At 36.5% G+C, this 16549-nt stretch overlaps 1 protein-coding gene across 2 annotated transcripts in view; it reads left to right on the top strand.

The window, feature by feature from the left end:
- AGO3 (argonaute RISC catalytic component 3) overlaps nt 1–16549 on the top strand; it is a 119235-nt gene that overhangs the window by 43332 nt on the left and 59354 nt on the right. For both annotated transcript variants that reach the window (XM_055586410.1, XM_055586411.1), the window contains exons 4-5: nt 4842–5050; nt 5994–6130. In XM_055586410.1, the coding sequence (XP_055442385.1) occupies nt 4842–5050; nt 5994–6130 (346 nt within the window). The remainder of the gene's footprint in view (nt 1–4841; nt 5051–5993; nt 6131–16549) is intronic.

Genomic DNA, 16549 nt, shown 5'->3' with positions numbered 1-16549 from the left:
CTCTTTGTGTCTATAGAGACAGCTATATATAAAGATACATATACATACTTATTTCTTCTTGAACCATTCAAGAGTAGGTTTCATACATTATATACCCTTTAGTGTGTTTTTCCTAAGAACAAGGATAAAAACCATAGTATAGTTACCAACTTCCCTAAATTTTATGTCGGTAAATTTTTGTCTGATCTGCCCTTAGTCCAGTTTTGTCATTTGTTCCAGTGGTGTCCTTTAGCATTTTTTTTCCCTTTAGTACAGAATCCCGGAGAAGGCAGTGGCACCCCACTCCAGTACTCTTGCCTGGAAAATCCCATGGACGGAGGAGCCTGGTAGGCTGCAGTCCATGGGGTCGCTAAGAGTCGGACAGGACTGAGCGACTTCACTTTGACTTTTCACTTTCATGCATTGGAGAAGGAAATGGCAACCCACTCCAGTGTTCTTGCCTGGAGAATCCCAGGGACGGGGGAGCCTGGTGGGCTGCCGTCTATGGGGTCGCACAGAGTTGGACGCAACTTAGCAGCAGCAGCAGCAGCAGCAGTACAGAATCCAATCCAAGTTCCTGAATGTATTTATTTTTTTCTTTATTTATTTATTTTTAATTGAAGGATAATTACAATGTTGTGTTGGTTTCTGCCATACCTGAATGTATTTAGATGTCATGTCTTCTTTGTCCTGGAAAATTTCCCAGCCTTCTTTTTTTTCTTTTATGACATTAGCATGGTTGAAGATTACAGCCAAGTTATTTTGTAGGATGTCCCTCTGTGTTTTTCTGGAGCTTCTTCTTGATTAGATTCTGATTGAGGTTTTTGGGCAGGAAAATTGCATAAGTGTTCTTTCCTTGTAGTGTATCATATCAGGAGGCACATAATACGTACTTGTTTCACTAATGGTGAGGTTAACTTTGATCACTTGGTAAAGATGGTATCTGCCAGGTTTCTCCTTTCAAGTTATTCTTCTTTCTTATGTGGGGAATAGAGTTTTGTTTTGTTTTTTTAATTATAATTGTGGTGAAGTATATGTTCAAGCTGGTTTTAGAAAAGGCAGAGGAACCAGAGATCAAATTGCCAACATCCGCTGGATCATCGAAAAAGCAAGAGTTCCAGAAAAACATCTATTTCTGCTTTATTGACTATGCCAAAGCCTTTGACTGTGTGGATCACAATAAACTGTGGAAAATTCTTCAAGAGAGGGGAAAGAGATGGCAACCACCTGACCTGCCTCTTGAGAAAACTATATGCAGGTCAGGAAGCAACAGTTAGAACTGGACATGGAACAACAGACTGGTTCCAAATAGGAAAAGGAGTACGTCAAGGCTGTATATTGTCACCCTGCTTACTTAACTTGTACGCAGAGGACATCATGAAAAACGCTGGGCTGGGAGAAGCACAAGCTGGAATCAAGATTGCCAGGAGAAATATCAGTAACCTCAGATATGCAGATGACACCACCCTTATGGCAGAAAGTGAAGAGGAACTCAAAAGCCTCTTGATGAAAGTGAAAGAGGAGAGTGAAAAAGTTGGCTTAAAACTCAACGTTCAGAAAACGCAGATCATGGCATCTGGTCCCATGACTTCATGGGAAATAGATGGGGAACCAGTGGAAACAGTGTCAGACTTGATTTTTCTGGGCTCCAAAATCACTGCAGATGGTGACTGCAGCCATGAAATTAAAAGACGCTTACTCCTTGGAAGGAAAGTTATGACCAACGTAGATAGCATATTGAAAAGCAGAGACATTACTTTGCCAACAGAGGTCTGTCTAGTCAAGGCTATGATTTTTCCAGTGGTCATGTATGGATGTGAGAGTTGGACTGTCAAGAAGGCTGAGCGCCAAAGAATTGATGCTTTTGAACTGTGGTGTTGGAGAAGGCTTTTGAGAATCCCTTGGACTGCAAGGAGATCCAACCAGTCCATCCTAAAGGAGATCAGTCCTAGGTGTTCATTGGAAGGACTGATGCTGAAGCTGAAACTCCAGTACTTTGGCCACCTGATGCGAAGAGTTGACTCATTGGAAAAGAGCCTGATGCTGGGAGGGATTGAGGGCAGGAGGAGAAGGGGACAACAGAGGATGAGATGGCTGGATGACATCTCCGACTCAATGCACATGAGTTTGGGTGAACTCTGGGAGTTGGTGATGGACAGGGAGGCCTAGCGTGCTGTGGGTCATGGGGTCGCAAAGAGTTGGACATGACTGAGCGACTGAACATTGAACATATATAACATTGGGCTTCCCTCATGGCTCAGTGGTAAAGAATCTACCCGCAGTGCAGGAGCTGCAGGAGATGCAGATTTGATCCCTGGGTCGGAAGATCCCCTGGAGGAGAGCATGGCAACCCACTCCAGTATTCTTGCCTGGAGAATCCCATGGAGAGAGGAACCTGGTGGGCAACAGTCCATGGGATCTCAGAGTTGGACACAACTGATGCGACTTAGCATGCATGCACACACACATAACATTATCATCTGAGCTATTTTTAAGATATGGTTCAATGGCAAAGTACATTCACAACCATTGCCACCGTAAATCTCCATCTTATAAAACTGAAACTCTGTACCCGTGAAACCCTTAACTATCCATTTTCCCTCCCTCAGTCCCTGGCAACCATCATTCTACTTACTGGCTTTATAAATTTGACCTCTCTCAGTACCTCATTTAAGTGGATTCATACAGTATTTTGTGTTTTGTGATTGGTTTATTTCACTTAGCATAATATTCTCAGGGTTCATCCATGTTGTCATGTGTCAGAATTTCCTCCTTTTTAAGGCTGAATAGTATTCCATTGTATGTATATACCACATTTTACTTATCCATTCATCTCTTGATGGACATTTGGTTTGCTTCCCCATTTGAATGTGAGTTTACTCTAGGGACCTCATATAAGTGGAGCCATACAGTATTTATCCTTTGTCTCTGGCTTCTTTTACTTAGCGTAATGTCTTAGAAACTATACCATTTTACACTTGTTTCCATCAACAGTGTACAAGGGTTCCAAATACTTCACACCTTTGCCAACATTTGTGGGTTTATCAGTTTTTGATAGTTGTCATTCTAATGGGTGTGAGGTAATATCTCATTATGGTTTTGATTTGAATTTACCTAATGACTAATGAAGAACACCTTTTCCTATGCTTATGGGCCTTTTCTATAGTCTTCTTTGGAGAAATGTGTATTCAACTCCTTTGCCCTTTTTTTAATTTTATTTGGTTTTGTCGTTGTTGAGTCTTAGGGATTCTTTATGTATTCCTATGGGATATATGTTTTAAAATATTTTCTCATATTCCATAAGTTGTTTTTTCACTGTTGATTTTATTCTTTGCACCAAAGTTTTAAGAAAGGGAGATACTTTTAAGCACTTATAGAAAGTGCTTGAAGTGCTCAAAGCTTGTTTCTTTTAATTATCTTTAAACTTACAAAGATACTTAGTAAGAGAGATACTTTTAAGAATCCTGATTCTCATTAGACTTTTATTAACTGATGATTCTTGCTTGGAAGGATTGTTATTATATAACAATGGTTATTTCTGTAATTCTGTCATTCCTTCTACATTAATAATTGGTATTCTACCGTAAAGGAGCACGTTTTCTTCTCTTCTTTTTATTTATCCTTATTTATTTGCCCAAATTGTCCCAGATTTGGCCTGCAGGAGCCCCTTTAAATTTGTGTGCTTTTGTCATGATACATCTTTTTTTTCTTGAGTACTTCCTTACTTTTGGACCCAAGATATTCCAGGTTCATCTAATGTTTTCCCTCTGATAGTCCTGCAACTAGCCATATCTCAAAGGTACACTAGTTTCTGTTAGTTGAGGAATACAATTTAGAAACCAAAATCTGGTTATTGGATGTGCTCATTGCTGAGTTCAAACTGATTCTACTAGTTCTAGTCTATCCCCACTGGATTCTTCCTTCACTCCCTATGTTGCATATTTATAACTTGCTTTTCCTTTAAACCCCTGACGCCACAAAATATCACCACTTTTACGTGTTTATTCAGTCATACAGTGCATATAAAATAGTTTCTGAATTACTACCTGATGTCACTATAGAAAACAAATCTGATAGTAGGAATTTAAGGTTTTATTTTGTATGCAGTTCTTTCCCACTCACCCCTCTCCCACACCTCTAACTGAAAGTGTAGTCAACATATGTTATTATGTTCAGAAGTTTTGCATTAGTGTGTGTTTTTTTTTAATATTCTTTCAATCTGGCTGTTATTTGTTTGAATTGCATTTGGTTTCATTTGATTTTGTATCTATTCAATTTTAGCTTTTCCCCTCCATCCTTATTTGTCTTGTTGTTGTTGTTGTTGTTGTAGAACTTAATTTAACATGCTTCCAAAAATCAAAACTACACCGGAAAATATGCTCAGAATTGTTAATCCCTCACTTATTTCTTCCAATCTTTTCCTTCCTATCCTTTGAAAGTTAGCTGCTTTTTCTTGTTTCTGATTCAGGCTTGCTGTTTCTTTTTACAAAAATAAGCAGATACATGAATGTTTTTCTATTTACCCCTTTCTCATGCAAAAGATGGCATACTATTTATAATCTTCTGTACTTGCTTTTTTAACAATATTGCTTAGAAATTATTCCATAGCAGTTCCAACAGGTATTCCTCATCCTTTTTTTATAGTGCCTAAATGGGCATTTAAGTCATTTCCATGTTTTTCAGTGACAAAGAGTGCTAGCATAAATGACTTACTGACATTTTAGTCTATTGATTTGACATTGAGATTGGTTATTTTTTTGTATTTGCCTTCTCTTCTCTTAAATATTTTTATACGTTAAACTTAAAAATAATTGTATTTATCTTTTTAAACTTTTACCAGTTGACTCTTTTCCCATCAACAGGTGGATTTAGATGTTACTTTACCTGGAGAAGGTGGAAAAGATCGACCTTTCAAAGTGTCAATCAAATTTGTCTCTCGGGTGAGTTGGCACCTACTCCATGAAGTACTGACAGGACGGACCTTGCCCGAACCACTGGAATTAGACAAGCCTATCAGCACTAACCCTGTCCATGCCGTTGACGTGGTGCTACGACATCTGCCCTCCATGAAGTGGGTGCTTCTGGCTTTTTTCTTTTCCTGTTTAGATTTTAAGTAGGAAAGCTGTCTTCCCAAGAATAGGTCTTGCAGTCTTTCCTTGGCTAACCTTCAGATGTTGTATATTTTGATTATCTCAGTTGAGGAATAGCATCCATACCAATTCAATGACAGAAGTAAGTTACATAAAATTTTCTGACTTATGAAAGTAAGTGTACATCATTAGCTTAGCTATTCTGTTGCATATTTTTCAGAAAAAATGTCTAACCCTTTTTCTTAGGAGCTATCCATCTTGAGTAACTGATACATTTTCAGTTTTAGTATTTTAGTTAAATCACCTTGTCTTAAAGGTGATTTCATTATTTTTATAACAGTATCAAATTATGTTGAAATTATTACTGTTTTAATGGTATTAGCATCTCACACATGTATATGTGTATCTATGTGTATATGTAAAGGATCAGTGTGTCAAAAGAAAAATATTTTCTTGAGACTTCCTGGCAGTCCAGTCAGTGGTTAAGACTCTGTGCTTTCAATTCAGGGGACGCGGCTTCAATCCCTGGTCAGGGAAATAAGATCCCACATGCTGCACAGTGCAGCCAAATAAGAAAAATACTCTTAAAAACACATTTATCAAAGTGGCTTTTTGGTCAGTGATTGTTTATTCTGTAGCATTTTTTAAGGTTCGAACTATTTTTTAAAACTTTTTAAATAAAATTAAGCCTTACTCAAACTAATGTTAGTTTTAAGTGTAGAGAATTTCAGTGAGGGATTTTTTTCATTTTGAATAGCTGCTTTTTGCTTTCACAAATTTGGAGAACGTTTAGTTTCCTATATTCATAATGATTGGCATTTTACTATGATAAGTTAAGATTATGTACTCTAGACTCACCTGTTCTTCAGATTTAAATATTAAATGGGAAGGAAAATATTAAATATACCATTTTAATTCTTGTAGATATACACCTGTGGGGCGTTCCTTTTTCTCAGCTCCGGAAGGATACGACCACCCTCTGGGAGGGGGCAGGGAAGTTTGGTTTGGATTTCATCAGTCTGTTCGGCCTGCCATGTGGAAAATGATGCTTAATATTGATGGTAAGGGAATTTAAACCATATTCTGTGTTGGGTAGTTGATTTCTGTATGGCCTCTGTGTGTGTGTGTGTGTATACATTTTATATATAATTATACGTACTGGTGTCTTGAATTAATATTTGGACATGTATTAAGACAAACATATATTAAGAAAAACCTTTATTTTTTATTACATTTCATTTAGAAAACATTTATACAGAATTTTTCCTGGAATGCAATTAAACATGAAGTAAACAAATATAAAAGCCGTGACATGATCACCTGAGCCATTTATTATAACTCATTTTTGTCCTTAACTAGATAAGCCAGTATTTCATTGTGAAATACATATTTTAAAGGAAGAGAAGAAGACTGCTGGTCTTGGTGACCTGTAGGTTATGCCTGCCACTGATGTTTAATGTTGTACTAGTTGCATTCTCATTTTTAGGTTTGTTTTTCTTTTAAGAATATTTTTAAGCGCATATAGAAGTAGAGAGAATAGTATGATAAACTGCTGTCTGTGTATCCATTATTCACATTGCCCAGATTTTTCTACCTTTGCTTAAACTATATACATTTCTTCCTCTACTGTAGTAATTTTAAACCAAATCCCAAACAGCATGTTATTTTGTCCCTACTACAGTATGCACCTCTGAAAATATGGATGTTTTCCTACACACTCACAGTGCCACCATCGTATCTAAGAGAATTTGATCATTTTTTTGTAGCTTCTAATTCCCTGTCTCAAAGGTATCTTTCTGCAGTTAGTTGGTTCAAATCAGGATTCAAGCAAAATGCACACATCACATTTGGCTACTTTGCCTTTTAAAAATGTAGTAGTCCCATTTCCTTTCCTTTTGTTTTGTTTTTTCCTATTTTATGTCATTGACTTGTTGTCTCAAAGGTATCTTTCTGTAGTTAGTTGGTTCAAATCAGGATTCAAGCAAAATGCACACATCACATTTCCCTGATAGTCTCAAAGGTATCTTTCTGTAGTTAGTTGGTTCAAATCAGGATTCAAGCAAAATGCACACATCACATTTGGCTACTTTGCCTTTTAAAAATGTAGTAGTCCCATTTCCTTTCCTTTTGTTTTGTTTTTTCCTATTTTATGTCATTGACTTGTTGCAGAAACTTTCACTTTTCCTCTAGAATATCCAAAAATCTGGATTTATCTTTTGTTTTCTTGTAGTGTCATTCCCTTGTTCCTTTATCTTCTACATTCCCTGGAAATGGAAGTTGGTCCTGGAAGCTTGATTCACATCTGATTCATAAGTGCTCCATCATGTATTGTGTTAGGAGGCACCCAGTATATAGTAGACCCAACTTCAGTGATAACTAACATTGATCAGTATGTTCAGAGATCAGTATGCCAGAGCTCTCCATTGTATATTTCCCAATCAATCTTTCAGTTACTGATATTCCATTCATTGACCATTGTCACCTGAATCATTTATTTCAGTGCGGATTACCAATTAGAATTTTTTCTTATTCTGATATTCCTTTTGCATTAGATGGAATTCCTATATGGAAAAGTGCATTGTCTTGTTGGTAATTCATTGTCTTTGATAGCTTTCTTGCGTTTTGGCACAGCAGAATGTTCCAGATTCACCCTATATTTCTTCCTCTGTACCTGGCATCAGCCATTCCTTCAAGGATCCCTGGATCTTTCCAGATCAGTGCATAGTCTCATCATCATTTTCAGCTGCATCTACCATTGTAAAGAGGTATTGAGAAGATATTTTTTTAAAGTCATCTTTAGGTGTATACTGACTGCTTCCCTGGTGACTCAGATGGTAAAAAATTTGCCTGCAATGCAGGAGACCAGGATTCGATCCCTGGATCAAGAAGATCCCCTGGAGAAGGGCATGGGAACCCACTCCAGTATTCTTACCTGGAAAATCCCATGGACAGAGGAACCTGGAGGTCTACATTCCATGGGATCGCAGAGTCGGACACAACTGAGCAACCAGCATTTCATTTTCATTTAGGTGTATACTAGGGATGTTTTATTTTTTTTCCATTTTAGAACATGATTCATATATTTGTATTTTTAAGATAGATTCCAAGAGATGAGATTGATGGGTCAAAGGCAGATGTGTTTTTAATTTTGATTGTTATTGCTAGATTGCCCTCCAATGAGATTGTAAACATTTTGCATCAGTAAATGAGGCTACCTGTTTCCCTGTACCTTTGCCACTAGATGTGTTAAACTCTAGATTTTTGTCAATCAAATTTGGAAGAAATAGTTTCATATGTACCATTTTGCATTTGGCCATCCTTTCTCATATGTATGGGTCACCTTATTTCTTTTTTAAAAAATTAATTCTTTATGTCCTTTGCTCATTTTTTTCTGTTGGATTATTGGTCTTATTTACTGCGAGAGCTTTCTAAATCAAGGAAATTAGTCCTCTGTGGTATGAATTGCAGATGTTATCCCTGGGTTGTTATTTGTCTTTTGATCTTTGTTATTATTTTTGTTTTTTATCCTGTCGAAATTTTTCTTTTGGTGACAGGTGTGTGTCTCAGTTGATTCTTTCTTTTGTAACTTTTAATATCAACTAGGGCTTGTGTCCGGAGAAGGCAATGGCACCCCACTTCAGTACTCTTGGCTGGAAAATCCCATGGATGGAGGAGCCTGGTGGGCTACAGTCCATGGGGTCGCTGAGAGTCAGACACGACCGAGCGACTTCACTTTCACTTTTCACTCTTATGCATTGGAGAAGGAAATGGCAACCTACTCCAGTGTTCTTGCCATGAGAATCCCAGGGACAGGGGAGCCTGGTTGGCTGCCGTCTATGGGGTCGCACAGAGTCGGACACAACTGAAGCGACTTAGCAGCAGCAGCAGGGCTTGTGTCATTTTTCTCTTCTAAGATTTCTAGGCTGTTCTTATGTATATCATTGTATAAGCTTTAGAAACACCTTGTCAGATCTAGTGGGTGTGGGAGGATGAGCTATTACTTTTACTGTGACTCCATTATATTTTTAAATTAAGTTACTGGGTCTTAAACACTTCAGTCTGCCCAAGAAACTGCTATGCCTTTCCATTTGTTCAGGATTACTTTTTTTTCCTTCTGGAGTGTTTTAAAGTTTTCCTTCCCTAGTGGCTCAGACAGAAAAGAGCCTGCCTGCAATACGGGAGACCTGGGTTCAATCCGTAGGTTGACAAGATTCCCTGGAGAAGGGAATGGTGACCCACTCCATTCTTGCCTGGAGAATTCTGTAGACAAAGGAGCCTGGCGGGCTATAGTCCGCAGGGTCGCAAAGAGTTGGACACGACTGAGTGACTACCACTTTCACATAAAATTTGCCGTTTCATATTATCATCATTCCTGGATATTTTCTCTTTCTCTTTTTTTCTTATTAAATGAACTTATATTCCAACTAGTTATTGTTTATATACATGAAGTCTTTTAATTTCTATATAGTAACTTTTTTCTCTCTGCCTTACTGAATTCCATTAACTTTTCAAGTTATTTCTTAGCAGTTTCTAGCTTATAATCATTTTTTCTGCAATAGTGATAGTTTTACCTCTTTGGATTTTTACACCTCTAATATTTTTTATCAGGTTATATTGACTAATTAGAACAGTTAACTGTTAGAGAGTAGTGGGCATCCCCTTTGTATTCCTTACTTTAGAAGAAATGCTTCAGTGTTTCTGCATTAAGTCTGATGTGTGCATGTATGTATGTATATGCTTAGAAGCCTCTGTTGGTTTCTATTTTATTGAGTACTTTCAATCAATAATGTATGTTTTTTGTCAGGTGTCTTTTTAGTATCTGAGGAATTCTTTATATGCTGTTTTCTCCTCTTTTTAAAAAACACTGAACTAAATTTGTGTTTCTAGATTCTTTTAATGTGGTGCTGAATTCTGTTTTTTAACACTTTACCTTTTTAATCAAGTTGCAAAAAAAAAAGCAAGATTGATCTGATCTGCAATCTTCTCTTTTTTTATGCAGTCTTTTTCAAGTTTTGGTATTAATGTTTAATTTCACAAAAAATTTGGAAGTTGCCTGTGCTCTAAAATGTACAACAGTTTTAAAATAGTGTTAAAATTATCAGCTCTTATAAGATTTCATGAAATTCCCATGTAAAATTTTGTAGCCTGGTTTGTTTCATTTTGTTCAGTGAATAGTTCTTTTAAAGCTTTCATTTATTTTGTGAAAGTCAGTCTGTTTAGGCTCTCTGTATTCAGTTTTGCTATGTTATATCTTATTAGAAAATTATATATTTTATCTATATCTTTACTAAGTAGTCTCTCTTTTTTTAAAATTTTATCTATTTCTATGGTTTATCCCCATTGATTCTTTTTAATCTTTGTGCTTTGTCCTTTTTACTCTTAATTAGGAGAGGTAGTACTTTAATCAGCCTGTTTTCTGCTCCTCACTCTGCTACCTGCCTCCACCAAAGAGGTTTTGAAAGTTTTTCTTAGCTCTCTGGCTTTGTCTTCTGACTCCTTAATTTCTTTTTTAGCTTAATAAATTTTTTCCTCTACTTTTCTTCAGTTGATTTAGTTGTTTTTCCTTTTTTTCTCTGCTACACTAGGTCTTCTTGTGGCCCGCCAGCTTTCTCTGGTGTGGCATGTGGGCTCTAGAGTGCGCTGGCTCCGTCGCCGTCTCAGCAGGCCTCTCTGGTTGCCATGTGTGGCTTATTTGCCTCTTGGCCTGTGGGATCTTAGTTCTCAGACCAGGGATCGAACTAGCATCCCCTGCATTGGAAGGTGGATTCTTTACCACCGGACTGCCAGGGAAGTCCCTTTCCTAACTTTTTGAACTATAGGCGTAACTCAGTTAATTTCATTTTTCTCATTAAAAAAAGAAGTTAAAATGATTATTTTGGAAATTCCCTAGCAGTTCAGTGGTTAGAACTCCATGCTTTCATGCTGAGGGTCTGGGTTTTGTCCTGTCCCTGGTCAAGGAACTAGCATCCCACAGGATTATATTATTTTCTCAAAACACCACAGATTTCATTTGTATTTCCCCTATTAAACCCAGTGTTGTTTGAGAGACTTTTTAAATTTTCAGATTGAAGATCTTTTTATTTTCAGATTGTGTTGTAAATTTCTAGTTTCATTGTGTTGTTTATCAGAGAATGTGGTTTGTATTTCTGTTTTTAGAATTTATTGAGGTTTTTTTTTTTTTTTAGTAACCTAACATATTCAGAATTTATGAAATGAAAGTTCAATAGCTCTTTTAGAATAAGTACAATCATTTTTTAGGATAGAGTTAAATGAATATCCTTTAGCTCTTCAGTTTTGATTATGTTGTTTACATCATCTATTTCCTTGTTTATTTCTGTTTACTTGTGTCAGATGGGAGAAATAAATTTAAACTTCCTATTGTGTTTGATGGAACAACAGAGTGGTTCCACATAGGAAAAGGAGTACGTCAAGGCTGTATATTGCTTATTTAACTTATATGCAGAGTACATCATGAGAAACGCTGGGCTGGAAGAAGCACAAGCTGGAATCAAGATTGCCGGGAGAAATATCAAAAACCTCAGATATGCAGATGACACCACCCTTATGGCAGAAGGTGAAGAGGAACTAAAAAGCCTCTTGATGAAAGTGAAAGAGGAGAGTGAAAAAGTTGGCTTAAAACTCAACATTCAGAAAACGCAGATCATGGCATCTGGTCCCATGACTTCATGGGAAATAGATGGGGAAACAGTGGAAACAGTGTCAGACTTTATTTTTTTGGGCTCCCAAATCACTGCAGATGGTGATTGCAGCCATGAAATTAAAAGACGCTTACTCCTTGGAAGGAAAGTTATGACCAACCTAGATAGTGTACTGAAAAGCAGAGACATTACTTTGCCAACAAAGGTCCATCTAGTCAAGGCTATGGTTTTTCCAGTGGTCATGTATGGATGTGAGAGTTCGACTGTGAAGAAAGCTGAGCGGCAAAGAATTGATGCTTTTGAACTGTGGTGTTGGAGAAGACTCTTGAGAGTCCCTTGGACTGCAAGGAGATCCAACCAGTCCATTCTGAAGGAGATCAGCCTTGGGATTTCTTTGGAAGGAATGATGCTAAAGCTGAAACTCCAGTACTTTGGCCACTTCATGCGAAGAGTTGACTCATTGGAAAAGACTCTGATGCTGGGAAGGATTGGGGGCAGGAGGAGAAGGGGACGACAGAGGATGAGATGGCTGGATGGCATCACTGACTTGATGGACGTGAGTTTGCATGAACTCCAGGAGATGGTGATGGACAGGGAGGCCTGGCGTGCTGCAATTCACGGGGTCGCAAAGAGTCAGACACAACTGAGCGACTGAACTGAACTGAACTGAATTGTGTTTCTATTTCTTTTTATACTTCCACTTTCTTAATGTCGCTACCATAGTATTAGGAGCATATGTATACCTATCTTTATTCTTTGTTGTAATCTATACCTTTACAATGATAAAGTGACTTTTTTTTGTACTTTTTGGTGAAAAGTCTACATTATCTAACAGAAGGATTACAATCCATGTGGTCTGTTTTCTTTGCTTTTTAAATGCTAGTTCTGTTATTAGGACCCCATCAGTGGTTACCTTCATACTTTCATTTAATACTCATCTTTCTCCTCTTTAAAGCAGTATCTTTTGCTTTCCTTAATAAGTAACTTTTATATTAACTTTATTCTCTTCCTTCCCCTCCTCTCCTTTATTAACTAGTTTTAGCCAATATAGCATTATTTTATTGTTCGTTATGATTTTACTTAAATTTTTACTACTTGACTCTCATCTTTGACTCTGTTACTGTAAAGTGTGCCATCGGTAAGTTTATTCTACTTTTTATGATTGTTCTGTTTTTCATGTATTTGTATATACTGTTATTCCCATGGGTTTTGAGCATGTAACAGTTACACTCCATTCTGTCACCTGTATGTCCATTTGTTTTCATCTTAAATCTACAGTTATATGTATTGGTGCTAATTGCAAGTCCTTTTGCTGAAATTTTTCCTGTCATCTCTTGGTTGCAGTTTGTCCTCAAGTTACTTCAGGAAGGGCTCATATGAGTAAGAACTGAGTTTTTTGCATATTGAAAACCATTTGTCTATATAGCCTATTCCTAAAGGGAACTGCTTGGTTAGACATAAAATGATTGAATCACACTTTTTTTTTAAATTCTACTTTTTTATTGAAGTATAGTTGATACATAAATTGTGCCAATCTCTATTGCACAGCATAATTACTCAGCTATAGACGTATATACATTCTTTTTTTTTAATATTCTTTTCCATTATGGCTTATCTGAATCATACTTTCTTGAGTTTCTTATAGATACTTTCCCACTGTCTTCTGACATTGAATTTTCAGTAGAGAATTAGGATGTCAGCTGGTTTTCTTGTCCCTTATAAGTACCTTCTTTTTTTGTCTGGTTGCTGAAAATATTTTTTACAATTATTTTGCTAGATTTTTTCCCTCAATGTTGACTGTTTTGAGTCCGTTTTATTTAAAACATGGGATCCCCTTTGAGGATGTAGGTTCAACTCTTTTATCTTTTCTTTTTAATCTGTCATTTTATTTTCTTTTTAAAAAATTCTATCCTGCTTGTTCTTTACTGTTTCTTTTATGGTATAATTTTTACCATTTGCTCATTGTAGTTTTGTCTTCATTTTTTTAATTTAAAAAGTCTTTTTCTTCCATTTCTTTCATGAGTTCTGCAGTGCTTGTTTCATTTTCTCCTCTTACCTGTTTGTCTTTCCCTGAGTTCTTAAATTTCTGCTCTGAGATCTTTCTTCATAGCTGCATTAAGAAATTTCAGATTCATATTGAAAAGTAGTGTTATAGTTTTATCTATTTTGCAGTGGTATATTCTGTTGAGTTTTCTTTGTCCGGGATGTTGTGCTGCTTTTTTACATTTTTTAAATGGTATTTTTGTATGGATACTTGCCACTTTTGTTACTCGTATTTGAATGAGATAAGTTTTCTCAAACCACCTGTTAGAAGAGACTGGAGTGGGAGAAGGAGGTGGGACAGGACATTATGAGCAAGGCTGTTTTCCAGGTTTCTCTGCTCAAGACCTATATTCTCTTCTGTTCTGATGGATTCTTTCTTCAGAATAAAGCCACATCTCCTTTGCCTGTCAGTAATGTATGTTTAAGGATTTTCTGCTACTGAGGAATTCAGCTCTTGCCTTTTAAAGTACGTGCTCAAATGTTAACAGTTAGAGAATCTGTGAAGGGTATACGGTAGTTCATTGTACTATTCATTTAACTTTTCTTCAAGTTTGAAATTACAGAGGGACAATGCATGCCTTGGTTTTAAAAGGGAGTCCTATCTGAGACCTGTCACTTCTAGTTCACCCTCAGGTGACTCTGATGACACTTTCTACACTCCTTGCTCTACTTCCTTCTGAGATTCCCCCATTCAGTTTCAGTACTAAACATTGCAGTTCCCATGTAGGATAAGACCCTCTCTTTCTGGAGTAAAAATTTGCTGCTGTTGCCCCACTAGACTTTCTTTCATCTTTCATGACTTTCCCCTTTGCAGAGGTTCCCAAGTATTTGGGGCCATATTTACAATTTGGCACTTTCAGGTTTTAATTGTCTCCTGGGTTCATTGAAGATACAGGGTTTCTTCTCTTTTCTTTTCTCTCTCTCTCTTTTCAGATTATCTTTGTTGCTCTGTACTGAGTTCTAGGGGGAAAGTGGGAAATTTTGGAAATAAACTGCTGCTATTTTCCTATTGGAACTTACAAACTTCTGCTTTGGATATTACAGAAATTTCTAAATAACTCATTGGTCGAAGAAAATTTTAAATATTTTAAACTAAAGGGTAATGAAAATAGTACATACCAGAATTGGTATGATTAGCTAAAGCAATTCTTAGAATTTAAAACCTTAAATGCCTATTAGAAAGGGAGAAAAGCAACAATGACCTATATATTCATCTTAATAAGTTAGAAAAATAACATAATTAAATGCAAAGAAAAATAGAAGAAAATAAGAGTTTAAAAAAAATTAATGAAATAGAAAACAAATTTACCTCTATCCTGTACGTAGGAAGACTTCAAAAATTTTAAAGAAGGATAGTGACATGATCATATTTGTTTTCCAGAAAGAGACCTCTGGCAGCAGTGTGGAGAATAGATAGAGGAGAAAAAAACTAATCTGAGAAGCCAGTTAGGAGGCTTTTTCAATCACTAGTTCAGGTAAGAGATGGTGATGGTCTAATGTGGGATGGAGAGGAAGGAACATATTACAAGATTAAGTTGAAAAAATAGGTTTAAAAACCATGTCCAGGAAAAAAGTTTGGGTGTAGTCGCTGGTACATGGAACTGATTGGAAATGAATAGACCAGAAGGTTAACTAGGTTTTTGAAGGAATTGGTTTTTGCATATAAGAAAATATATAGAGAGAGATTGGGTTTACACAGTTGTAGGGGCAACCTAGTCAAGTCTGAAGTCCTTAGGATAGGCTATCAGGAAGGGCAGGCTAGAACGAATGGGTGTGGACTGAAGCTCTGTCCATAAACGGAATTTCTTTTCTCTCTTAGGGACACCTCAGCCCCATTTTTAAGGCCTTTCAACTAACTGAATGAGGTCCACCCACATTATCCAGGATAATCTCCTTTACTTAAAGTCAACTGATCATGGAATTTAATTATATCTGTAAAATACCTTCACCACAATATCTAGATTTGTGTTTGATTGAATGGCAACTAGTAGCCTAGCAATATTTATATATTTAAAATTTTAAAAATAAACTCGTATCTGGCCTATAAAATTCTATGATTAAAAATATAATAATAATAAAAAAAATTTTTTGATTATTGAGTCTTTGAAACAACTTTCATATTCCCAAACCTTTAGTAACTGCATTTATTTTATAAACTGTCTTTCAAGAAGAGCATACTCACCAACATACATTCAGAATACTGACTCATTCATATCATTATGAATGATGATTCTGAATATGGGAGGGAGATCTGCTTTCACTGGTTAGTTGGCAGTTTATACCATGTATAAAAAGATCAAATGTTAATATGTCTAACACTTGAGGATTCTGTGGAACATACAGAGAGTCATCTAGTATGTAGTTGGAAATGCAGATGTGAAAATCTGTAGTGGAGTGAGTAAAGGTAAAAGTTTTGGGAGTCCTTAGTACATAAATGCATATTTGAAACTCTGAAAATGGAAAATTTCCTTTAGAAATAATATTTAGATTGAAAAAAGAAATGAAAAGGAGAGCGCCATGGAGAATACTAGCATTTAAGGAAGAAAGAAGAACCAGAGAGCAATTAATGATTATTGTAGGCAGTATTAGAGCCAAGAAGTTGTGTCAAGGGAGGAAACATATTCAGAGAATAGATGATTTCACAGTTAAGCAGTGGAGCTCTTCCAATAAAATCAACAGTAAGACAGGGATGTCAGTACTATGTTATTTAGTCACTATTGTGTTTGCTAACTTCTGTTCTTCTTACAGGTTTCAGTCTACATGTTACTTCTTTGAAAA

The sequence above is a fragment of the Bubalus kerabau genome, chromosome 6 (genome assembly GCF_029407905.1).
Source record: "Bubalus kerabau isolate K-KA32 ecotype Philippines breed swamp buffalo chromosome 6, PCC_UOA_SB_1v2, whole genome shotgun sequence".
NCBI classification, from domain to species: domain Eukaryota; kingdom Metazoa; phylum Chordata; class Mammalia; order Artiodactyla; family Bovidae; genus Bubalus; species Bubalus kerabau.
The sequence above is the reverse complement of the archived record's forward strand: the minus strand, read 5'-3'. Positions and strand labels throughout refer to the sequence as shown.